Source organism: Glossina fuscipes, unplaced genomic scaffold (assembly GCF_014805625.2).
Source record: "Glossina fuscipes isolate IAEA_lab_2018 unplaced genomic scaffold, Yale_Gfus_2 27, whole genome shotgun sequence".
In the NCBI taxonomy this organism is placed as follows: domain Eukaryota; kingdom Metazoa; phylum Arthropoda; class Insecta; order Diptera; family Glossinidae; genus Glossina; species Glossina fuscipes.
Window position 1 is genome coordinate 4,433,850 of NW_023998422.1, and position 27,501 is coordinate 4,461,350.

The 27,501-nt window shown below is 35.8% G+C and overlaps 1 protein-coding gene across 2 annotated transcripts in view; it reads right to left on the reverse strand.

Moving 5' to 3' along the window:
* LOC119636103 (gamma-1-syntrophin) overlaps window positions 1-27,501 on the reverse strand; it is a 61,489-nt gene that overhangs the window by 20,045 nt on the left and 13,943 nt on the right. For both annotated transcript variants that reach the window (XM_038031249.1, XM_038031248.1), the window contains exons 7-8: window positions 9,291-9,515; window positions 1,795-1,998 (exon numbers count right to left, since the gene is read on the reverse strand). In XM_038031249.1, coding sequence (XP_037887177.1) covers window positions 1,795-1,998; window positions 9,291-9,515 — 429 coding nt within the window. The remainder of the gene's footprint in view (window positions 1-1,794; window positions 1,999-9,290; window positions 9,516-27,501) is intronic.

Below are 27,501 nucleotides of genomic sequence, written 5' to 3' on the forward strand. Positions count from 1 at the left end.
AAGAAAAGCTCTACAAATATTCGGTTAGTATGTAATGTTCACCACGGTACGACGGTAACAAAGCAAGTTTCCAAGTGTTTACAGAGTTTTTCATAGGAGGCTTTTAAAGTGAACGCTATGCTTTCAAATGCCGCGTACTTTAGCGGAGTCACTTGTGAGGCGCCAGGTACACGGGCAACAAACAACGTTTCTACACGTCTAAGTAAATGGTGAGAGCTTAACCGGGGAACCATTCGACGAATGCTTGTTATGCAAAGACGATGTTTTTCCAATCGAATATTCTAGTGGCACTGCCAGAGCTGCAATGGCTACCTACCCAATAAACACATTTTCAAAGCGTTTGTAGAATTTGTGGCAGATATTAACGGTAGAAAGATTGCCTTGCAGCCAACACAATATTTCTAAAACCGGACACTTGGCTGAGTTGACGTCCATTGAGTTATAGTACGGTGTTAGTACAGGCGAATACGCTGATTGATTAGTGGTTAAAATCGCGGCTTTTCGGTGCTATTTGTTCGGAAGTGTAGACTAATCTTTCGAAAAGCCCGCGTCCGTGTAGTGAAAGCACTGACTAAGTAAGGTCTTAAATGGAATATTATTGTGTCTTGTGAGGAGGCAAGTCATACTTTCGTCTTGCCCTCACATATTTTTTCTTTGGGCGATGGGGTGTCAGAATTTAGTTAGGGTCAGGTTATCTATCGTAAGCAGTAAGATAAGATTAAGCAGGCAGCGGCTGACGACAGGGATTTGGGATCTAAACTGAAGACAATGCTATCAACTGAGTTCCAGCAAGGTTGGAAATGGAAGCCAATATGACGGTTCTGTCTTTGGAGAAGCTTGGCTCGAATTCTTTTACTGGCAGTAGAAAAGCCATTGTCGAGATGAATTGACAATTGCGAGTAACAAAGTCCATGTTGAACAACTGAAGCAAACGATAAAAGTAGAGAAGCCAAGCAAGTTAAGAGTTAGAAAAAGCGTTGAAGTCACCAGTCTAATGAATTCGGAATGCAATAAGTGATCATTTTTGCGAAAAGATGCAAATTAAATACGTAATGCTTCTCTTCCTCTTTTTTCCCGAGTGATTGTAACTTTCGCGCAAAAGGAAGTCTCCACAGAAATGGATGATGAGTGCTGTCTTCAGAAAGAACGAGCATTTTGAAAGTGCTTTGTATCCAGTTCTACCTTTACTTTACATAACGTTTATTGATTTTAAATTAGGTTCACTCTCTTCGTCCAATGGCGAACGGACGGATCGCTACTTCTGACAAATCCTCCTTAAAAGGATTGGATGTTTGTTTTCCAACCGAAATGTTCACTTTCCTATACGACAGTTTGTACTGGTTTGTATTTAGTGTACTCATCACGTTCGTATATAGCGAACATTTAACAGAATTGTTACGTACGTACCTTCTTAGCGGTGAATGTAAACAAATATAAAAGAAAAAACTTTTTTTTCCAAATTTTTTTTTTTTTTTTTTTTTTTTACAATAAATGAAAAAAATGAAAAAGAAGCAATTTTTTTGAAAGCAGACAATGCATTATATAATATTATTTTATTAAGAGGAATGAAAAATAAAAGAATAAAGTAAAGGAAAACATTGAACGAACGAACAAAATATCGTTACTATAATAAATTACTTATAGAAACTTTCTTCTTAATGGCAGAGTAAAAAAATAAAAAACAGGGAAAATGGAAAACGCAAAATGTGTCAATAAAAAAAAAAAATAAAAATAAAAAAAGACGTAACTTTTAGTGAAGTAAAATGATTACGTATTTCAATAATTTGCACTTACTTTCGTTTCTATCGCTCGCGTTTCATGGTCCTGGAAATGTAATTTTAATTTTGATTTTCCATCATCGCTGGAGCCGCGTAATTGTGAGAATTTGTATTGCCAAACAATGGCAGAGTCGGCGCCCTCCGCTAGCGAGAAACCCGTTTGCCAGTCTAATGTCAAGCCACCGCTTTTACCGTGATGTGACACAGCGAAAGTTTTACGCTGTTTCATAAAGAGAGGAAAATTAAAAAAATTATATATATATATATATATATATATATATATGTGTGTGTGTGTGTGTCTGTATGTATATGGTTAAAAGAGCAAAAGAAGAGAAAAGATTCCTGTTTGAAGTCACTATACATCATCATTACTGTTAAGCCTAACTACTAACTATATATGTAAATAGATGGCTAGCGCTAGTAGCGCCATGAATGATGACGGCAAGCACTTATAATAGTAAATTGTGCTAAGTAGGTTAGAGTAGAACGAGCAGGAATGTTTGTTATAAACTTTGCTGTCTCATTTAATATAAATGTTTTTACAATTTTAGAACAATAAAAACACAAAAAAAAAAAAAAAAGCAAAAAAAAATATTCTCTCAAATGGCAGAGAAGAAGAAAGAACGGCAACATTTTGAAAAGTTACTAATCACATAGTTTGTGGTGAAGTTGTTTCCTCTTTCCGGTGATGCATAATCATGATAATTTAATTAATAAACAACTTAGTCCTAAGGGGATATTAAAAGATTTTGCATTCAGTTACATCGCAATAAAACTGTGATTGTGAAAGTAAGGCAAACTAAAGAAGAAGAACAACAACGACACGAACACGAACACCAACAATTGTAAAGACTCACTAAGGTAAGTTAAGGAAGTAGTTTGAAATAATGTAAATGTAAATGTGTGTGTGTGTGTGTGTGTGTGCAATGTATTCAATTTGCATTCCATGCACTAAAGCATTATTTCTTAATCTACAATCTATGCTTCGATTTGCATGAAGCTCTTTCTTCTTTCCATTTCCATTTCCATTTCCATTTTCCTTTTACACTAATTCTGAAACACGTATAAAAATCTAACAATTTGTGTTATTTCGATTTGACGCTTTTACATTAGTAACGCTTCTCTTTATTAAATATACAAGAAAGACTGCGGTTCCTCTGACTACTTTTTTCTCAAACTGAAAAAATGCAAAACAGATTGACTTTGATGGGGTTGCACTGAACGAGAATGCATGCGATCTGATATCAAATTGCGTTCTGTTTAAGAGGCAATTTCTACTTTTCACACATGGGGTATGACGTTTCGATCGGTTTATTACAATTTTGTAAATGCTTGCGACATTTTTGTTGCGTGAACGTGAACGTATTGGAATCAAGCAGTCAACTACCAATTCTTACATAGAAAATATTGAGGTCAAATCTATATGCAGCTGCTCGTCACTGTATGTGGATCGGTAGGCACGATACCATCTGAGGCGTGGCACAGTAGTAGGCATGTTGTTTTGAGTGTCGTTTTGTAGATAAGCTCGACTTCCCGAGCTGGAGAGCCGGCTGACCAAAGGCCCCCCCTTGCTCGGAAGCTGAATTTCGAGTCTTCGGTTGTTTCCCGCAGATCATGAAATCTCATTATGAGAAAGTGCCTGCTTCCTGTCCACTTTTCGATCTGTAACAATTTAGTTTGGAAGCTTGTACTGAAAGGCTCGAACAGGATTGGAAGTACCGTTGTTTAATTCAAATCTTGTTGGCGCCGCATACGCTGTGGCCACTAAGCCCATACTTTTGAAACATAACCATTTCGGGCACTTTTCGACCGACGTTTCGTTTAATATCTGGCACTTTCCTGTTGCACAGTCTTTACCCATCGAATCATCAGAGAACAAGTTACACTCGCTTTGATGCTGTTAATAAGGATTCACAGGCGCTGAGTACTACACTCACTTTTTATGGAAGTAGTAGTTGTGTAGGGTTGCTTCTAAGCCGGGGTGTAGCTGAGGAGTTTCTGCAAAGTCAGTTTCCAAGAAACTTATAGTATCAAAATGCCTGGATTGTTGAGTTTCCTGTCACAATGTTAACGGTAAATATCCTTATGATTTAAAGTTGTAGGGAACAAAGAAACCAGCACAGCGACTTGAGTTCCTAATCCAATTATGATTTCGCGCTCGCGGTATCACGGTTTCAAATTTTATACTTTCCCTCCTGACACCCAGTTTATAGGCATGTATCCGGGGACATGACCTACAACATATTTTCTCTATCTGTCCACCCTAGTGGTTATTCAGGGATAGCGGCTAAACTAAACAAACTTTCCCCTATGCGTATAATAATAATGTCGGAGTCAACGGCTAAGTTAAGCCAATTGATCCCTAATCCTACGGTCTTGTCAATCATTCCTTACAATGAAAATAGCGCCAATTGAAAGAGAATGGAAAACATAATTCATTCAATCTACTACACGCCGTTGGCTTTATATCTTTCCCATCTTTCTCTTAGGATGTGAATTCTGTACCACAAGGAGCAGGGCATTTGCGGTGTCGCCATAGGAATAAAAGCGATGCTCAGACCGATAATAACGAATGGGTTAGAACAAGTTTTAATTAGAACAAAGAATAGCTCTTGAATATGGCGGTGGCTATAGAACCTGTAAGCCCAGTGACGCTAACGTTTCCTTGAATTGGTTTTTATAACGCCTTCTTGAAAATTTGCGGCTTTAATAGTCGGCTCAATTGAATCAATATTAATACCGTTCCTCCATGGAAATGTGCAGACTGCAACACCTTATACAAATTATTTACAAAGTTAAGTTCCCTTAGTAACGTCACCGAAGCTATACATATAAGACCGCCTTGCCTGCGATAAAGTTTTTTAAGCAGCTAATATTCTACTGCTTGCTCTCATCGTGCAGGTTCAGTAGTTTTTTATTGCGAATTGGGAAAGGAAAGTAAAACATCCTGCACTTGACATTCGTTTTGGCGCGGAACTTGAGTTATTTAAAGTTGACAAAAATAATGCTTTGTATATTTCCCCATAATAACTTATTCTGTTGCGTAAGGCATAAAGGTAATGCCGCCATATGGAAAAGTTACAGTTTGACAAATACTTATAGTAACAGGCAGCTAGAGCAAGAAGGGGCTTATTTGCGCACCTGGCAATTGTGATAATAATGTTGGCTTCACTACGTAGTTCAATTGCTTAAAGAGTTTATTGCTCGTGGTGGGAGGAAGAATTAACCGCAACCAGATGGACTATGATCTTCTTTAAAGAAGTAAAACAATTATTTTTTGTTGTCTTTTATTTTTCATTTTTCCATTTTTTTTTATGAAGCCAGTAAATACCTTAGCTTGCATCTGCTAACTACAGGTTATGAATTTTATAGTCAGCTTCATAGAGTAAGCAGCAAACAAACAATTTTGTTTAACGTTTGTTGTCAGAAGTCTTCAGTAGGAGCTAATGAATTACTTAAGCTTTTTTTGTTTACTGTTGATTAGCTTTATTGAAAATTTTCATTGAATCCATTATTTCTAAAAGCTTTATTCTATCAACTACCCAAGGGTAAGAGATGTATTCAATTTGTCATAATGTTTACGGCGCCCAGAAGAAAACTTAAGACACCGCACAAAGTGTATATTCTAGTGATCAGCCTCAAACTTTTAATCCGCCTTTCCGTCTGTCCATCTGTGTTATGTGTGTTGTGCTATCTGCTGGCCGCAAGCAATAAAGCTAACGATCTCAAATTTTGCAGAAGCATTGGATCTTCTTGCTCGCAGCTTGGTAATGAAAATGAGCCAAATTGGTCGAAGGACTCGCCTAGACCACTGCGTAAGGTGAGGGCCGTCTCTGTGGTCCGAAAGGATTGAAAAATTCTTTTCTTGCACAAAAATGTACAAAATCGTGCCCAATATCATCGTGTATCAAAACTAAATTTCTTTCGATATCTTTATAACGCTCAGAAGCAAGCTTCAAAAGCCCCTTAAAGTATATAAATTCTTGGTCAGTTTCAAGTTCCGAATGTTCGTAAGTATGTTACGTTAGGATGGGTGTTAGTTCGTTCATCTGTCTCCCTTCCCAACTGTGTAGCATCTTTGGTACACATCCTTGCGTTCGCTATAATTTGCAAAAAAATTTGAAATGGCCGCCAATATAAGGGTCAAACGAAGGCCTACAACGCTCACACATCCATATAATCAAAGACACGTCTTTGTTTTCCTTTGCCTTTTGCCCTTTGCTCATGAGCTACAGCAGACACCTGATATAAATTATTCTATAAAAATTGAAAAAAACGAGTCACGCCCACCCAATGTTTTGGAATTGGCAATTTTATATTTTTCCTTTATGCCAACTTTTTTGTAGGATAACAGCGATTCGGTCGCAATCGATTATAATTTTTTTACTTGTTTACTTTTTATGCTTCGCTTGTGTCGATTGCTAAAAAGGTTATTTTTTGAAAAATTGATGAGAAAAGTAAATTATCATTGCAACCACTCGGCGATTTCTAGTAAGAATTGTTTAACAAAGTGATTTTTTTCTCCTTTCAAATGCATTTTCATTTTATGCGAGTATTCTTGCGTGAACAGAAGCAGTCCAAAAAAATATGAATAAAAAAGATGAATAAATTTTGGGAATAAATTTAAAATAAATTTTAAAAAATTGTTTCGTAAAACCTAACTCAACACAATTATGAAAACTATATTCCCTTGTAGACGAATAGAGAGGGAAAGCCCCCCGACTCTAATGAAAAACGACGGTTTTCTCAAGGTTTAATTTATTGAAAGTTCTGTTTCATAAATGGGTTCAGCTTTTCAGTTGTCTTGACCGCGTTTACAGGGGAGCAAGACAATTTTTTTTGAACTTAATATTTATTGAGTTTAATAGCTACACCAGTGCTTGCAGGATTTTTTCCGTTTCAATGCTGAGATGTAAAAAAGCTGCAGCGAGTTTCTCCTTTAAAATTATCTGCTCTAACGGTAATTGCCAAGGATTATAGAGAGCGAACGAATTCGTATGTGGAAGAATTTAATGCGTAAATACACACATCTCGATCAATATATAGGGTTAATAAGGTTATGCATGAGTCCGTTTTGGGAGAAATTTTCCGATTACTCCAAATAAGTCTGAAGAAAATAACATTCGATCGTTTAAGCGTAGACTAAGAAAATATGTATTAAGTCAGAAATTGTTATCTCAAATTTTGTCCTGTTTACAAGCTTAATAGAAAACGGACGCATGGACGGACGGTCGACCATAATGATAAGGTAAATACTGAGGATCCGTGAACGTTCCTTTTGCTTATATAACATATTTGGTGCATAATTGTGTTACGAAAAGAATGGCATGGTTAGTATACCACTCCAGTTTCCGTTCGAAAGCCTAAAAACGTTTATAATTTGCTTACCTCTTTATGAATGTAACGAATTGAAATATTGTACAACACTTGGCGCGGAAATGATTTTATAATAAGTTTTAATTACATAATTATTTATTTAAATATGTGTATATCTATTATGTATGTATTATATCTACACATTCACACTCACTTAGATTTTATGAATTTTAAATTTCTATTTCAAAACGAACACAACTCGCACATATGTTGCATACATTCGATTGTATTGCATGTTACTATAGAAAGAGAAGAAAAGAAAAAAACTGCACCTAAAGCTTATCGATTCTTCTTTGCCTTTGAATGAATGCATTCCTGCCATTCGTCTAAATAACGTATGTGAATAAATCTATTGTAACTACGCATATATACACACATATACATTTATATATATATATATATATATATATATATCTATCCTTATAAGCTTCCGTTTGTATATCGTATGTAAGTAAAAGCAAAGTAAATTGTAAGTTTTATGTGTTAGCAATGTAAGTAGTAAGTACAGATTGAAAGGGGCATTGACATCGGTATAGCACTTTGCCTACATTGCACACAACATACAATGCATGACAGCATGTGTAAATTTCCTAATTTCTTAATGCCTGCATTTCCGTTTGATGCTTTTGCGATTGTAAGATTACAAACATATGTATATATATATATATATATATATATTCGTTTATTAGAAAATTTAAAAAATATTGAGCCTCATATCATAGATATAACACTAGTAAATATCACATATTGGTCGCGATGAGTATACGCGTTCAATAAATGAAATTTTAAATGAAATTATTAAAGCTTGATACTTTTTAGACAAGTTGACATGTGGATATGACGATATATATGCCGTGTGTGCATGCCTTTGTTAAGTTGAAACTTTATTTGCACGATATGTTTGATGATGAAAAGCAATTTTTGGTTGTGTTTTTAATTCTCTTTTTTTCTTTTTTCTTCTTTCTTTTTGATTCAAATTATGTTCTATGCGAAAAAGTAATAAAAATCACTAAGTAACACAGTCTTAGAGAAAACATTGTGATATTGATTAAATGGGATTGCATAAGAAAGCACGCAATATCGTTATTGCCTCCATGCCATGTGTCATTTAATTCGTTTAGTTTTGCATGTCTTATTGTATGCTCACATAGCATACACACACACACACACACACACACACACACATTTCAATTGCAAAAAATCGTTTATTAGCAGCACAGAGAATATACACATTCTTGATTAGCATGCATAGTGCAAGCGATTTGACTACGACCGTCCGTAAAACGATATGGGTTAAGTCTGTTCACTGAAATTGCAACTGCATCCTTTTAACTTAGTCTGAAGGCTTTCTTCACGAGACGTTCATCCGTTTTGTCTATCATGCACGCTACATAAGCACTTGTAAGCTATTGAAGTGGTTAGGTTTGCATAATTAAAAAGCTCACAAGTTAAAAATATCAATAGTTGGTAAAAGCCACAACATAACCGCAAAAAACCAGATGAGCGAAGAGCCCACGCGCCTAGATGTGGAATCATTTGTTTTCAGCCACTTCACCCACTTGGTTGTGAATAACATTGGCTTAGTGCATAGAGAAAAGCATAATTGCTATTAAGCATTGAATGCTTAACCCTTTTTTTATTGTAGCGAAGTTACTCTTGAAAACTAATCTATTGTTATAGTTTGTGGTAATGAGAAGTTTCAGCTTTATCCTGTTGCAGGAAGTAAGATGTCGAAAAGTTGATTAAATGAAAATCAAGCAAGAAAATATTTTATTGTATTTTCCTTATCTAAAGCGTTTGTAATTGCGTTAGCCTGCTCGCCCATTCGGGTGGATAATTTTGAAAATATTCAACATCAATGCTATTGTGAATGCCTAAACTGTGACATTGAAACTTTCAAATCACAAATATTATATATATATATATAATATATATATGGCGCTTACAAAGTTTATTACTGTTACAGCGTAAAGTTCCCACAGGCCCTTCCTTTCTTCAAACGCAAAGGATATTAATAATGAAAAAAAAGAAAGAAAACAAAAGCCACCAAATGTAGGGTGTTTGGAAATTCGAAATTGATTTTGATTTATATAATGTTTGTTAATTCATTTCAAGGTCAAATTTACACTTACTTACCCCCAGTTTAATGACACTCGTTACTATAGCTGCGTTCCAACTGTTTTCAATTCGCAATAATTCCTGACGTGTTTCAACGCTTAGATAACGTGGCTCATGTCCCGCACTTTGTAATAGAAAACAATGCTGACGGCTGTCCACAGTTTCCGATTCCTTAACAACGCGAAACATCGTCTGATAGACTTTATAAACGACCAAAGCCTTTGACAGACCGGCCACGTTAAGCTTGCAAATAAACAATGAAAAAAAAAGGAGAGAAAGAAAAAAAAAACGTGGAAGACATTATAACTGAATGAAATTCCGGTATGTAAGCTGCAAAAATAACAAAGTGTTGTTATTGTTACTCGCTGTGGTATTAGGGGAAAGCAAAAAGAAAGCGAAGACTTTAAGTAATGTAATAGAAATAAAAACAATCGCGTATATAATATTGAATTGTTGTACAACGATGAAAACAATTCTTTAATTGAATAAAAACAATTTTTTTTTTCTTTAGAAAATGATAAGAAATTCTTTTAATAAATAAAATTCTATTGAAGTTTCTATTTATACCAACCATCGAACGGTCGGGGTGGGCTAAGTTTGTCAAATCGTTTGCAACTTCCATAAGGAATTTTCACAGATCCTATCAGTTAGTATTGCATTCTGGCTGAAACGATATAACTATGTCCGTCTGTCAGTTTATGTAATACCTACTACGGTAACCATTGTGCTGCTCGTAAAGATTCTCATTATACGGTTCACTTTGCTCAATCCCGTTACTCATATGACGACTTTTCAAGATAAAATGTTACAAGGCCAGTGCTCGAAAAAGTGGTCCGAGTCGAACGATTTTCAAAAACGTACATCCTATACAGCGGTGTACCATATTTGAACAAAATACTTTGAAAATTCCGGCGTTTAAGTTGAATAAAAGAAAATAAGACATACGGGCGGACAGACGGAGAGACGAGCTTAGATCGATTTAAAAAGTGATGCTGAATCTATCTCAAGTCCTTCTGGGTGTTGCATACATCCGCACCAACTTAATATGCTCTTGTGCCACAGGTAGTATAGTTTGCATAAAGCCATCTCCAACTTATAAAGCAGTAGTCAGTTTTCCATCATCGTGAACACAAAATAAACACAAAAACTGCCAACTTTTGTATAGAAATTTATGTCTGTATGTATAAAATTTTTACGTCTAAACGTATATTTAAGATTTTTATTCCGATAAATTTCCAATTTATTCGGTATTAGGTGAAGAACGCGCTAATATGCTCTAAAGAAATTGGAAATATATTGGACTTAAACTGTTATCGTTAATTACGGGCATGTAGGTATAGCCGATCCGGAACATGCGGATGGTTCTGACGAGCATTTAGGTAGCACTATTTCGGGAATAGTTTTACAAAATCAATAATTCTTGACGAAAATATGTTGTTTTTCAGATTCGCTCAGTTCCTTCTACATTGTCTACATGAATGTCCACAAATCATATAGATTTTTATGCTTGGATTCCAGGTTTTTGTCTTCTTTTTAGCGATCGCAGCGATTTCACAATTATTATGGGTCAACGTGATCAATTTTGATGGAAATAGATGTGTGTAAAAAAACTGATTGTAGAGATATTTGAAGCTGTCTTCGTTTAGGTAAAAGTCAATAAAATATTTTGGAAGCTACATGCCTTATAAATACTTCTTTGAAGTTCAGTGAAGGTCTTTATAATTATCTGGCGAATAAAATTAGAGTATGGAAATGCTATAACGAATATATTCTCGGTGAGTGTAAATTGTAAAATCGATTTGCTTCCATTTGCTCTCCCAACATTTAGTCAGAACTGAGCATGGCCTTTATCGAATAATAGGTGGGCGTGTGAGCGAATAAGTTCATGAAAATCATTTCGCTTCGCTTAGAAGAGTTCAATGCATAGGGAGGTAAGCCCGATTAGAGCATAAGCTCCTCAAAGGTTCTTTGTATAGAGTTTCTAAGCAGAAAAGTTTGCGTAACGCGTAATACGGATACCTCGGCAGACAACCATAGCTATGTGCAGTGCATATAACTCATTAGAAACTTTTGATAATCTTTGACGCTTTAGGGGTGCTTTAGTAAACCACCCCAAGCAACGTCTGATACTGCTTGTGAAGCAGAAAACTTTAATACGTGGAAGTCAAAGGAAAGTTCACTGACCGGCGAAATGCGCGATTATTTTAGAAATATGGCAGCATAAGAAATCCCTTGAGAGCCGCGAGTTTTCAATTCGTCAGACTAAACAACAAGAATTCCCCGGGAATGGGAAAGAGCTATCCAATCGTATTCAAATCGCCTGGAGAATCTTTTAGCTCTATTCAGTCTTAAGTAGTTATCTTGCAATGACAACAAAATCCATTTAATTTAAAAAGCAACAAAAACAAGTATATCACAGTGATATCGATTTAGATCTCTCCAAAGATAGAGAATACATTGTCATAATTACAACAATAACATAAATTTAAAATTCGGCTGTGAACGACTCTTTTGCACCCAGTACTGTTACCCTAAAAAAAGGAAAAACTAATTGCCCACATTCTACAATAAATTGTGTGGGCGTGGCTAATATTTTCTATTTTTGTAGAATAAAAATGGAAATTTAGAACGTGTATCTGCCGCTTTTATGAGTAACGAGCAAAAAAGTGGGAAAGTGAAGGTGTTCTCAGTTTTTGTTGCATTGTAGGCGTGTTTTTTGAACGGTTGGGGTCATTTTCATATTCTTTTGCAACTTGAAAACGATGTCTGCGTTTTAGCGAAAGAAAAAATGTTTGCCGCAGGGTAGAGCAGGCGGATAGATGGACATGTTTGGGTGCCCTCCGAGTTTGATACTGGACAGGAATGCTTATACTTTATCGAGTTTTCAAAACTTGCTTTCGAGTATTGTAGATGACAATGAAATCAAATTTTGGTGCACTATAATATTGGATAGGCGGGGCCGATTTGTTCTATTTTTACACAAGCACCATAGGATCGTCCATAGAATCTTCGTGTAATTGTTTATAGGTGTATCTGCTTTACTTAGGAGTAATGAGGAAAAAAATGTAATTCTTTCCCCTTTAGGTAAACAGAGCTGCTCTCACCTCACGTGATACTGTCGGCGTGCACTTTGACCGATTTCTATACCAACCTGCATCCGAGAATTTTCCATGTTCCTGCTAAATTTAAATCCGATAGCTTCTTTTTTGCGGGAAGAAAAACAAAAACATTACAGACAGACGGACAAATGAGCAGGCAAACAGAAAAGCATGCCTGAATTGATTCTGAATTTGAGACTGGTCAAAAATAAGAACTCATTCTTCATTGAGTCTCGGAAGCTTTCTTCTAGATGGCGCAAACTCTTTGACAAAATGAATACACCGCTCATCTTCCACTAATTGGTATAATAACATAAATCAAATCAAGTAACGTAACCAACCACAAATTACATACTTAATAATAATATCGTATAAATTTTGGAAATTTCCCAAGTCTTCTGTAGAACAGAAGAAATTTTCGTTTTACATTTAAATAAACGAAAAGTGATTTAGAAAAACAAGAGATAAAAATGCAAAAGTAACCTCCGGGCAGAATAACAAACCATAAAAGCGATTAATACGTATATAGGAGAAGAGAATCATAAAAAACAACAAAAAAAAAATTTATCAAACTTATTTAAAGTACGAAATTGAAGCTTAAAGAAAGAGGAGGAAAAAAAAGAAAAGGAAAATATTAAAAACAAAATGGAAAACTAACTTGTAAATAACACATAGACAAGTTTAAGAAACAAAAAAAAAAAAAAAAACCGTTTACTGTTTAGCTTAGATAACAAGACAACAAAAGTAATTTTAGTTAAACGATTTAGCGACCTGCATATATGCTGTCGTTTATCGTAAGTGGGTAATAAATAGTATGCTCCCGTTAAATATTGATTTTTTGTTTTTCTACTTCTGGCGATATTTATTATATAAAAAGAGAAAAAGAATTTCTGAATGAGTTCTATTTGTCTGACTATTAAACTGTAATTTGATGGCGGGACTGATTATTCTACCAAACCAGTCGATGTTTAATGCTATCCTCCATTGCTAACTACTGAAGCCTACACTACTGTGCTGAGTTTTAGATACGTCAAGGATATTTGAAATTTTTGCGAGCAATAATTATGGCAAACAGCTTTCAACCTCTATAATCAATCAACGTAAAATTCCTGTCCAAAGCACTGGTTAACCGCGGTAGTGTGAAGACCGCAGTAAGAGTTCAAAAACTTCACACCTTTCAAACATTGACCGAAGGTTATATATTAAAAGGCTTAAGGGTTCAAAAGATTGTTCATTGCTGATTCTACTCAACAGTTAAACAATAATAACAGATAAGAACCGCCAGTACCAAATCATTCTTCTCGGATTCATATCCTAGTGCATCAGAGCTTATTTGGTCGTAACAATAGTGAGTGCTCAGTGCATAAAGGCACAACGATAAGCGATTAGGGACACACCCACTAGACTGTGGCCACTGCCTATCTCTTTGGCATTTCTATCTGACCGCCTTTGTCTTACATTTGCAACGGATCCTTGATTAATGGACGTCTTTCAGAAAGCAACAAATACTCAGATCCAACTCAATAGGTATATCTTCTACTTTCTTCTGCTGCTTGCGAAAACCTTTTTAAAAACAGACGTGTATCTATGTACACAGATTTTAATAACTTTATTGAAAGTGTCTACCAGTTACTAAAACCGCCCTCTGTCGATGTGTATATCTTAGGTTGCGGTAGTCTGTGTTGATTAATACAGGATCGTATGAGAGAGAGCAAGAGTGGGAACGGTTGCGTTAATTGTAAAGGCTTTGTAGTCTATCCCAAAGCACCGCGGACGTCAAGGTGCCCACCGATACACATATCACGGATGGTGAGGAGGGCCTCTTGTGTTGCTAAGGAGTATCTTAGCGGAACCGATAACGTTGCACATACTTCGGTCGTAATCGCATTGATACAAACTTAATAGGGCCCTTCGGGGAGCATCGTGATAATTGTGGAAAGCCATAAATAATGTTGAGCAGGTATACTTTGAACAATCCCCAGGATGGGTTTATCCAAAATCGATGTGGTGCTCCAGTAATAGTGGGGGCCACAGCTTATAGATGTCGTCCCACTCATTGGGCTGGTTTGCACTAAAATAGATGTCAGCGCTCATCGCTAGACTAAGCAGGTAGACTAGGCAGGTAGACTAAGCAGGTAGACGAGCCAGGTACTCACGTTAAACCATTCTTACATCGACTGTCGTCAATAATTGCAACCTGAAGTTTTATAATTTCTCGTCTTTGAGGTGAATAAACAAACCAGTTATACCGCATTAATTGCAAACGTGGCAGATATATATTTGTAATCTCATGTAATGCTTTTATAGCACCGGTCAACTGATACTTTTCAGCAGCGAGCAAACTTGTTAAAATTGTAAACCAACTTCTTTTTACAATGCGTTAGCACAGCACACATGATGATGATTTTTAACAATTGAAAATTCGCATTAACTGAAGCATTACACTGTAAGCCGACAACTTTTGTTCCGTTATTTCCATTAGGTTTTTTGCTGGAATTGCTGGGTGCCGCTAGCGCTTTTTCTAACGTAAATCCGCACAAGCTTTAATAGCTTTACTGGCGTTTTGCAAGTTTGCGTTAGTCACCTTGCATTGTAAGCGCTCCTCCTTTAGCAAAAGAGGGCGAGCAAGGCTACAGTCTTCTGAATCGCTTAAAGCAGTTTGTTTGCCAGCAACTTTTACAGCTATACTGATCTCTCTCGCATTTATTTCAAAGTGTCAAGCAGTTTGTTTAGCGATTAAGTAAACAACATCGAAAAAGGGTGAATACCAAGAGACTTAACGTGGGATAAATTTAATATTTCTGTTACAGTTGTTGCTAATGCATAAGTGGGAAATTTGTTTATTTCGTGTAAAGGTTATATCTATTTTTGGTCTCGTGTTTGCTTACAACTAGTTAAGTTAAACGAAGCGTCCCTAAATGTGATGCAAAATGTTGTACCGAAACACTGAGCAAAAATTGAATGACGGTAAAGCCCTATCCATCCACAGTACAATTAGTTGCACTGACGTCAGTGCAGGCTGGTTACAAATATATTCGTTGACGAAACGAAAAGACAAAAAAAAAAAAAACGAGAGAGAAAATTGTAATTGGCCCCGGCATGTATCAATCTGGATGCAAGTACTCCTAAAATTCTTGCTAAATTTGAAGTCGATATATTCATTTTTATACCATACAACACTTGTTGTACAAGGATGTATTAAGTTTGTGTGAATATGTGCGATAACCAGAAGGACTTGGCAAAGACCCACCTTTCATTATACGACGATGGAAGCTGATCTGTCCTTCTGCCGGTATTGTTTTCTTGTATTCAACTTAAAGACTGCAATTCTTTAAATGTTTTGGGGAAATTTGGTACGCTGATGTGTTGTAGTGAAGAGGGCTTGGACCGATTCACTTTTTCGACCACTTCCCTTTAACGTCTTAATTTGAAAAGTCTTTATAAGAATGGTGAGCCCTCGTCCACTATAGTCTACATTCCGTCATGGACACATCGTCATTTAGGTAAGCAGACGGAAAGACGGACGGACATGTTTAGATCTTTTTAGAATTTGGTAGCGATCAAAACCGTTTACACTATATAATCTGAAGCTTCACTTTGAGTGTTGTGAAGGTTTTTTATTAAAATGAACGCATGTCCAACACGAAATCACTGTTGTTGTAGATCATACTCTTTGACCTGCGCCTTTAACAAGCGTGAATGCGAAGAGAAGAGTGGCTTTTCCCCCAGCCTTTACGCATATGGGTAATGAGATTTAGGTAAAATAGGACCAAACAATTTAAGAGGTTTTAAAAAACACCTGAGACAATGATATGGGGGCTTGTACTGCCCTTCCCTGAACTATGTTTCTTATGGTAGCCACATATCGGAAATGGACAATGAGATGAAAAAAAAAATATTACGAATTTATTGTAGAGAAATGCATGCATAGACTGAATATGGCCTGCAATGGACAAATTCGGATCATGCACACAAGTGCACACAGGTGCACACAAGCACAATATTCTCTGCGCTCCATACCTTGTTGAGCTTTACTCTAAATTAAAAAGATTACAGGGTGTAAAGGTTCGGCCTTTTTCACAAGACTTTCAGTTATCGGCTTGTGGGCACTTTTGTAACGTCGCGACATTCGTTGAATGAATATTTTGATGAAGGCTTTGAATGAAGGGTTGAGATAAGCGCAGTCTATCATAGACTAGGACCTGGTAAATCATGTAAGAGGACTTTATGTTGTCTATAATTATTACTGAAACATTTTATAAATTTCTTTCGTATCATTCTCTCTTGAAAAGATTTAAGAGGAAAGGCAAGAGCAAACATTCTTTCGGTATTGTTGGGCAGGAATCTACCATTTTTCATAATAAACAAAACATCCCATGCATTCGGTAGTAGCCCCTAACGAAGAAGAGGGCGATCTTCGACCATATTTTTTTTATTATTTCAGCAGAGAAAATGTCGGTTAACCATTCCGCATGCCATAGTTCTTGTGACTGAACTGACTGCATTATGGATTCGTATGAATAATAATTTTGTAAATAGGATTTCATTAAATTGTCAAGTTTTTCTTCCCTTTACCTAACCTTAATTATTTTCGTTTATTTTCACTATTTATTTATTTATTCTTTTTCTAGATTTATTTTATACTTTTAATACAATTTAATGCGAACTTTTTTTACTTTATTTCCATTTATTATTATTATTATTATTATTATGAATTTTTTTCTGAGCTTATTATTTGCTTTAGTCATTCTTATTCATGTAAGTGGAAAGTTTTTTGTTTTTTGTTTGTTATTATTTTATTTTAATAGTCGACCTTCGAATATGGCGTTATAATAATGATATCGTGCTATTTGTAACTTTTCGAACAAGTTGATAAGACATATATATTGGTTCGGTCAATCTAAGATGTAAGGTCAATTTTTTCTAAAAAAAACCTCTATAGAGCCTAGAGATTCTAGAGAGCGCCTAGAGAGAGAGAGAGAGAGAGAGAAAGTGGGAGGGCCTTTTTGAACAAGTTGATAAGGCATATATGTTATTTTGATCAGCTTAAGATTTGAAGTCGATTATGAAAGTGGGAGGCCCTACCAATTTCCCATAGAGTAAAATTCGTAACCTTATAGTCTAGTAAGCACTGCTCAATAAGAGTGGTCTCCGTTTGTTTTCCATTGCATTAGAGATGTAGTTAATAGGGGGTGCATAAAATCCATCACAAGGCAAAGCAATCCTTTCTACTTCTGCTAATATTTTGGCGCATTGTCGATTGGTGTGAACAGCAGAGCTAATTTAATATTTTACATCTGTCTATTTTAAATCACGCTTACGAGGCTTTGCTCGCTTAGCAACATACGGAATATAAATTTTTTTCCCAGCCAAATGCAGTCGCAAACTCAATTAAAACGTTCATAATTACAAAAAAATTAAAAATAAAAGTTTTTTTTACACTTTACTACATTACATTATGATCTAACATTTCGCTCGTGGCGTAAGAATTAATTTTAAGTCTTTTTGTTAAATAAAAATTCTTAAATTAAAGTTAAATAGTAAACAAAATGTTCGAAAGGCTGTGTTCATCAGAAATAATGTGAAATATGCAATGCAAGAGATGTCCAACAAAAGTTTAGTTTTTATTTTTCTAGGAAAACATTTTTTTATTCATCAATATTTATATTCTTCCCCTTTAGATATAGAACACTTGTTCAAGAGCTTTTTCCAATCCTCGAAGCACTTCTAATATATCACATAGTAACGATAAACGTAGTAAGCCATTTTTGAAATCGTAAGACGTTTGAGCAATGGGTGCTCATTGACATCTGCCTGTCAGGCCAATGCAGGCAAATTTTCCAGCAAACATCCAAAATATGGCTTAAATGCCGAATAGGTAGAAATCGCAACCATCAACTCACTTCTCGTGGGTTAAAATCTCAGTCTCTCTATCTTGCCTTTCTTCACTTTTTTCTCAAGGCGATCGCGTTGTTATACATAGATAGAGAATATCTCCCGAGTGATTAGTCCTTTTAAAAAAAAGTGAACAAGGCATTTGAGAATATTTCTCAGAAAATAGATGTAGTGTTCTAAGGGGTACAATAAATATTAGCATACGTGAAGGAATATATGGATGTATTTGCGTCAATCTATAATTTACGTTTTCCCAGTAGGCGTCACGCTTATTCGCAATGAAACATATGGATCGTGTTACGATGAATCGCTTGTCTTATCCACCACGTTCTTCAGATCTTATTTTTTCGCTCATGGGTCGTCCATTGTTGGCGTAAAGCGAAAAAAAAAAAATATTGTGGTGGTTGTAGTTTAGTGAATCGACTAAGCACTCATCATGGCGACGAACGGACTCTGCGAACACTGACTGACTGATGCGTAATCGCGATTCTTATCTGCTCGGCTGTTTATGTGGATCTTGCCCCCTGCGACTGCTACGCATCAGTGCCTTAAAGTGTTTTAAAGCAATTTTTCAAGGGAAAAAACTTGGATCAAATGCTATGGTCTTTGTCGAAATCCATGAACACTTCGAAGGTTTTAACAAATACTTCTATAACAGAGTTATCGAGACGTTAGAAAAGCGTCTTAAAGGATTAGGAGGAAGTAGATTGACGTTTAAAATAAAAATGCTATCTTGCTACTCAGCCCCCGTTTTCATACTCCCTTAGTAACTATGAAGAGCTTCTATTTACCTGGCATTTACTTGTCATGAAGAATCTCGGAATATTTTATAAAATCAAATACCATCTACTATAATAATAGATGAAAAAGTGTTTAGAAAAATACTTGGAAGAATGTTCATGTTTCGCGTTATTTCAAATATCGTATCCAAACAGTAATAGTAGCGTAAGATGTCTATTACACGTTTCAGTCTGAACGTAAAAGTTAAAGTATACGCGACATAAGAATTACTCAATAATTTAATGGATTTTCTTGTTTCAACGCAAATTAGTGGCGATGGGCACATAAACATTCGGTTTAAACCTTAAAAAAAAATTCTCCTTTGTTTTATCCTCCCCTTTGTTTGCTTTTTTTTTTTTTGTTTAATTTAATAGGAGTTGTAAAGTTTTCCTTTTGTATTATGACCTCATTGTTATGCGTTGCGAAAAATAAGGAAAAATGCACAAAAAATATGAAACATTACGCAGACTGAGTGATTGGTAAGCGTTGGGAATATTAGAGCAAAAATTTCATGAATTTTATGAAGTACTGAGGGAACGAAAATGTGTAGAAATTTTCATATTAATATCAAGATATTAGAAGATTATGCATACTCGCGCTTGCCTTGCACATTGAATATCCGGTCATCGTTTTGGCTCATTAATGGAAATGCGTGAGAAACAAGCTTATCTTTTTTATTTTTTTTTATGCTAAAGAACTTATATACTCTGCCTATGAATTGAAATCTTGACATATCGACACTTGTGCTCATTTTTACAGTGCATTTATTAAATTTTTTTAAAGCCTTCCGGATAAATGAAATTCTCAAAAGCTTCTTATGCATCGAAGGCTTTGCGTTAATCTTTAAGTGATTTCACTCCACTCTCACACGATTACGGCCTCTTGCTTTAAAATTGTGGCTTCGCTACCGACGACAATATTATATTTTTCTTATTTGAAACTTGATTCAGAACACTAGACTTAAGTTTTCGCCATATGAAGCATGAAATTAAGCCAAGCCGGTGCAAAAGTTGTACGAATCATGCGTCAAAAGGCGAAGAGGACGGCAGACCAATTAATTTAATTTCAGACATCCCATGAGAGGATCTGATTGCATTTCTGTTGTAATTCAGGCTAATCTTTCTTAAGCTTAATATAATTTTATCAGCGGGTCTCCAGTTTACATATCCTATCTTCCATAAGGTGTTCAAAGATCCCCTATTCCTTCATCATTTGAAGAAAGACGCCGTTTGGTGTAGGAATTTTTTCAGGCTGCAAGCCAAAGGGGGATATATCTGGTGAGTGTGATGGAAGATTCAGCTATTGTCATTGTCAAACGGCTTAGTGTTTTCCTATGAATCGTTTTATTCACCTGCCTCAAAAAGTTACACTCACGCTCTCTTGCTAAGATTTTACAGACATGCACTTTTTTCAATCCAAAAAGCTTTGCGGTTTGTTATCGGAACTCCGGATCATAATCATGAACTCATCGTGAGCGTTAGTTCCCAAGCGACAAGAAAAATCCAATTTATTACCCGGAAAATTGTTTAAACGCATATCAGGTGTATTTGCCCAACTCGTCCTCCTCTTTTCAATAGCTATCTCATACCCAAAAGTTTGGCTAAAAAGTCCTGTACCTATCCACGTGTGATGTCTAAGGCCTCCTTCATATTAGCTTTAGCTATTGAACAATTTGCAACAAGGTTAAAATTTTGTAACAAAGAGCCGTCTTGTCTCTAAATTGGTCGTCACCTACCAACGAATTTCCTTCTTGGACAAATTGAACCGATCTATGTTTCGCTAGTTTCTTCATTTTTAAGAAAACACAAGAAGAATTCTTTTTCAATAGAATTCTCAATAAAACTGTTTGTGACATGAACGTGAAGCTTCGTACACACTCTCTCTCACTCGGTTACTCGGTTATTCGTATAATGACATTTGAAAATAATACGTTATATAAGAAGTTGTCAAAAAATTGTTCCGATTAGAACCATTCCCTCTGGGCGTTCGTCTTTGGGCCAAACGCATTGGCGTACCAAATTTTATCGAAATATATCTAAAATTTTAACCTGCAGCTTGAGCATAAGAACATCAGACAGACGGACGGACAGACAAGCAGAACCACTTTCTGAGTAGATCGATAGAATGAAGTGTAGATCTATCCCAAGTCCTTGTATACATACGCAAAAACTTAATATCCACTGCTCCGCTTATGTGTCAGGCTGTAAATGCATAAGTTGATGTTTATGTATATTCATTAGCCTGCGCCATCTTACTAAACATAATTCGACGTTTTCCCACCAGTGCCACTTCATGAATTTGAGCAATGTTTTTCGCAGTGGTTATAGTTTTTGGCCGTATGCATGCAAACACATATATATGTAAAGTTTCTGAAGTGAGCAGAAAGATGGCAAGAACCTCCTCCCCCACAAAAGACGGGAGATATGTTTGTGCACGCATTGATATGTACCCACCAAACTCGCAGCTGCTCTTGTTATTTGACGGCTGTGTTAGGGTAAGTAGACGTGAATGTTTCTGCGAAAATGGGAAAAGCTGAGTATCGGGGGGTGTTACTAAGTATTAGTGTTTGAAAGGCGGTATGGTATATGTCCACACATAATAAAGACAGATTGAACGTTGTATATACAAGGATATCGTTTACGTTGGTGAAATTTTGTCGTGATTGTATTCCTGGTTGGCGATGAACGTTTTGGACAGCCAGAGGCCATTTCAACCACTGAGGTTAATCTCGTTTCGATTTCATGGAACGGTAGGGGAAAATTTTGTGGTTAGAAAAGTAGCAAACAGTCTAGGAAGGTGTCCGAGACGAGGTTTGTCACGCATCTCTAACCAAGATTTAAAGTTCGATTTGCATGGTCATCCACTATATCCTCCATTCTACACTAAAAAGCGACAGATCTATTAGACAATTGAAGAGAAGCCAGAGTACTGAGGGCTTATTATTATTAAAGCATTTATAAACTAAATAAGAATTACAAACATTTATGTATTTAAAACAACAACAACAACAACAACAACCACTTGTTGTGCATGCCGACACACTCTTGTACAAAAAAACAATCTGACAAACTGGGTAAGTGTAGAGAAGTTATTTCTTGTACACGACATATAAATTAATAGTTAGAGAGGCAGGGTTCAATTGACAGAACTAATCAACGATAAACATGTTGACATGCAGAATTTAATAAGCGAACAACAACTGACCTTGAGAAAATTTTTGGTAGGTTTTTTGCCACTAAATAGTTATGAAACAACATCACCGCTAACATTTTCCACTCATTTTTGGCAAACAGTTTCGACAAGCAACTCTTGCTTATTTGTTGTTTTTTAAATAATTATTATAAAAGGGAACAAAAGGGTTTTCTAATGTTCTCTCAATATTAATAAAAGTAATTGAGCGATTTTTGGCGTAGAAGGGTATTCACATGCCATTCTTATAATGAAACCTTTACAGAGGAACTAATATATATCGCGATAAATTTCAATCTATCATGCGATATACGTATTTGCGATAAAACTTTTAAGAAAATTGTTTAACTTTTAATAATTTACTCCAATTTTCTAAATTATCTCCTTTGCTTCTATTACGAGTAAAAAAAGGAACTCGTTAAATATGTTGAGTAATTTTATAAAACAATTTTTCCATTAAAAATTTGTTCATTTTCATTTATTCAGGCTAAAGAAGTAATTTTTGTTTTCCTTATATAAGCAAGAATTTATTCTTGATTATGGTTTTCTCTTCGTTTTTAACGGTTTGGAAAATGCGATGGTTTGTGGTTTACGGTTATGCCGACATTTGAAATAAATTCATGATTGCACACGTACGAAATCAACGACATGTGTAATTGTCTCACTATTCTTGTGAAAGAAATAATTGTTAACGAAATGTGTGGATGCTTGGAGTAAGGATAGTTAGTTAGTTGAGTGACATCTGGAAGGCGCTTCAATTCTCTCATATTCAAGTACTTAAAACGTTTTAAACCTTTGAATTTTATTTGACGTTAAAAGATAACGGACTGACGTAGCGTAAATGGGAATGGTTTAGTAAGCATCGAACACAAGTGTGAGGGTAAAATTTCACGAAACACATGAAAAAGCAAGTAAACGCAGTACAGTGAGCTATTTAAGATGGGACGTTGTATGCGATGCCATGGAAGAAATTGTCCGAACCGAACTATTTTCAACGATGTTCGTCCTTGACACATGACACGTCGGTGTACAAAATTTTCTCACAAACGCGGACAGACGGACAGACATATTTAAATCTGAAACGATCGGCATAACAAACGGTTATTAGTCTATCTCAACTCCTCCTTCTTTGTGTTGTAAGCGTCCAAGCAAAGTTAATATGTGCTTGTACTACAAGCGATATAGGGTATAAAAGCAGGTCATAAAGAAGAAGACCTTTTCGTTCTTTTTTTTTTAGAATTCTTATTGCGGTTTAGTTAACTTTTATACGGGCGTGGAACTGGCATCTGCTTATTAACAGCTGGGCTGGAAACTTGCTAATAACTCGTTTACCTCACTAGATGCGTGTCACACTTTGTGAAGGGCAGATAGCGAGAACATTAAATTTATGTAATTTTTTGCACAAATAATTTTGCTATCAGTTGCTATGCATGTGCAAAACGCATCATTAAGGCAGGACATTGACGTGGTTGAGTATCGAAAACAGCAGATTTGTAACTACCTCCGCTGATCACTTTGCTGTTTGTTCCTGTTTACGAAGGCAGGCACAGTTAATATTTTTATTGAGAAACCAAATTTTTTTAAATCCGTTAAATAGCGTGTCTCTTATGTATTCACGTCGGCATATACCTCTTATTAATGTTTATTCATATCGTTTTGCGATAAAAATAAAATAACCTAATGAAAAAAAGAAATAAAAAAATCCCGATAGCGTGTACATGTCAAAGGTGTAAAAATAAGTCGCGACGATTTGTTGTATCATAAAACATATTTTATTTAAAGTGTTGTCCATCGACACTTTTGCTTGTTTATGCAAACGCGATAGTTATTTTGATCATGCATTTATGCAATCGCTGCATGTACGGAGTAATGTATTTACCTTTCAAATGTCAGTTCAAATGCGGTACGAAAATGGACTTCAGAGGGGAGGAGGGTTTGCCCACACACTAAATTATGGGCCGAAAGAGACATTAGATAGGGCAGGATGTAGAGTAGCCTATGGCGTAACACCTGCCGTTCGATCGTCTCTGTGTCTTCATAAGCATTTCTTTGCGTGCAATTCTCGTGTGTAACTGTCTGTGGAGTGTTTGTCGGATAAGAAGTGAAAACTCAACTTTACGGCCAAAGTGTCCAGCTTTAAAATGACACATGCGTTAATCTTTTACAGTCTAAGCTCGTCTGACCTTGTGCCTGACTTTCGCCAGATGATAAAAATATTACTTTCTGTGACGCAGAAAGTGTCCCTCGTCAGCTATTTTTGGAGTAGTGCCTTTTTGTGATTTTAGAGAAAAGTCAGTCTTCAGCGAGATCAAGGGTTAACTAACGCTAAGCCTTGAACACCCGTACCGGCTATTAAAAACAACATATTCAATATATAGAATGAAGCCTTGACAACAGGATTTAAGTAAATTGAGCTTTTCTTTCTTTTTTCTTTGGTTTAATTTTCCTGCCTACATAATACTTTTAAGTAACATTGACTCCTGGGTCTTACAGGTTTTCTCGCTTTTTCCACCACTGCATTGGAAATCTCACAGGACTTTATTTATAGAGTATTGTTATTGTTATTTATTTGGCCAGATAAATAAATGGCAAGACTGACTATAGCATTAGCCAATTACTAACCAAGCACTAGTCCAACTATTATCAAAAAAGCGTAAATTTTCATGCTTTTTAGCTCGCTCATGTTATGGCATTCATGGAACAAAGGTAAACACTTTTCATGTCCAATAGCTGTATAGTAGAGCTGGTCATGAAGGCAGATACAATCTATTTGCAGCGTTGCTACATGCAATTTGAACTATTTGAACTTTTAAACGTAAAGGACGGGGCTCGACCATCTCGCGGGCTGTGGTTGCTCATATCTAATCTAATCTTAATACGTCTTCTTCTTCTTTTAATGTGACCAATCACACAGAGGGTGTCCCCTATTCGTGTAACGTACTGACGGTTAGAACGAAGAGAGTAAGAGATATAGGGACTAATGAATATTCAATCAATTACTCATTCATTACAGCTACAGCCTCAGAAAACTTTACCGGACTTGAGATTTGAATGCCATTGCAACATATCCGTAAGGAGTCTACTCCTCTAATGTGCCAAATCTTGCGATTAAAGACATACTTTGTGAATGTCGAAACCTCTCCAATATTCGAACGCGAGTAGTGGTAACGTCAATGAGGCCACTGTTGATTTTTTTCGTCCATTTCCTTTCGATTTTTCTTCTAAGATATTTTTGAAGCCAAACTTTCCCTTGTGCCGTCCATCATTAAAAGTGTCGATGCTATGTATTCGGCTGCAAAGGCTGCTCGTTTATTTTTTAAGAGACCAAAACGACTCGGTACCTGACCAAATTTTAATTTTGTCTATGTTAGAGACAACGGTATTCTTTACCTTGCTTGAGATGTTCCAGTTGTAATTGTTATATAAGGACAGTGATGGTTATAAAAGATTCGGTCGCGGCCGAATATAATTTTCTTATTTATTATGTAAAGAAATTCGGTCACATATACATGTTTTTCGCAAACATATATATCAAAGTAGTTGCCTTGCAATGTGTTGGGGGACTGTTGAACTTTGCTTAAAAACTGATAAAGTATTTGCCAAGCAGCAATTGTCCATCTAATGGCTGTTCGATTATCTTTCATTGTGAACCTTATATATGATAAAGTTTATTACAAATGATAGTAACCTAATATATTGATATCCTTTTTTGGCTAAGAAGGATTAAAGCCTGATGCGAAAGCTACTCGAATTAATTTGGAAAGAAATAAATTTAAAGACCGCAAAGTACTATCTTGGCAGCTTAAGAGAATACTTTAAACATTTTAGCACATGTACGTGGGTGTGGGTGTGTATGAGAATAATAATGATAACATTTGAAAGTGATTTGAAAAGTTTTAAATAGATTTCTATTCACACATATTCACATATAGCTGTGAAGTACGTCAGCTATAGTGTAAAAGTTGCAATATGAGCGCCATTTAAATAATAGATAATTAATTTAATAATTTTATATTATTGTACTTTGTTTTTTTTTTTTTTTTTTTTGGGAAATTTTTACTCATTGGTATGCAAATTTTTGCGTAAAATTTTAAATTTCATTTATTTAAAAGGCTTGTCCGTGTCAACATGTTTTTTTCGCATTATTAAAGTTAATTATTATTGTACATACGCTTGAATATATTGCACAAATAAATGAAAACATGCACGAGTATGAGTGTGTGCGCTATTAATTTATTTTCAATTTGTGCAAATAGCAAGCATATACGGACTGAAATGCCTATAAAAACAGTTTCGCAGTGAAATTTGCAATGAGCAGAAGTGTTCGCCATATGTTGTCTAAAAACTATTGAGCTTGAAGATCGATATTTAAAATATGTAGTGCTGTTACATATACGAAGACACGCAGCCATGCATATATAAGAACGTACGTGTACGTACATACACATGTATGTATATATATATATTGCTACATGGGGAGATAATAATATGACACAATAAGTGTACCATCATGTACGACGATCTGATGTCATTATTTCATAAAACACGAAAATGCTGTCCTTTAGGTTTTTTGAAAATTAAAGCAAGGATCTTAGAGGGCTTTTGCGGAGTCCCAAAGAAATAGTAATGTAATCATGCAATCCCTTGACTCATCGTTGCAAAGTCTTTCCGCTCCTTTAACTTCTAGAGCGTCATTAAATATATTTGCATCTTAAAAGGTTTCCTTATAATGAGGCGCACGACAATCTCAATCATATCTTTCACAATTCCTTGGAACAAATCGTACTAACTTTCCACTGTGCAAGAGTCACCTTGCTCGGCAATACTTTGCTTTCTTGAGTACTAGAAGGGCTTGACTTTAGATTGTCGTTGTTGTTGAGTCAAATTTTACAGAGCGCCTAAAGTTCGTAGTTTCTTTGGTTAAGTGTTTTCTCCTTTACACTTAGGCGATTGGGTTGTTAGCGACTTCGAAGATTTGAAGAAAGCGCCATCCACTTTTTCTGTTATTGCTCTCTTCCTTGCAAAGGCTGCTTTGAATAAACGAATGCATCCTGCTTCGCTTATTACTTTGCATAGGTCATCCTCCTAAGCAGGGTTCTAAGTAGGGTAAGTAAGCAATACGTCCATCTATATCGAAAGGGATAAAGTCTATTGGAGAATGATTATTTCTTTTCCGTATGCGTACGAAGACTTTACTCCTAGGTCTACTTTACTCGAACTCAAATGCGAAATAAAACTTCTTCGCTATGATAACCTAGCACTGTTTT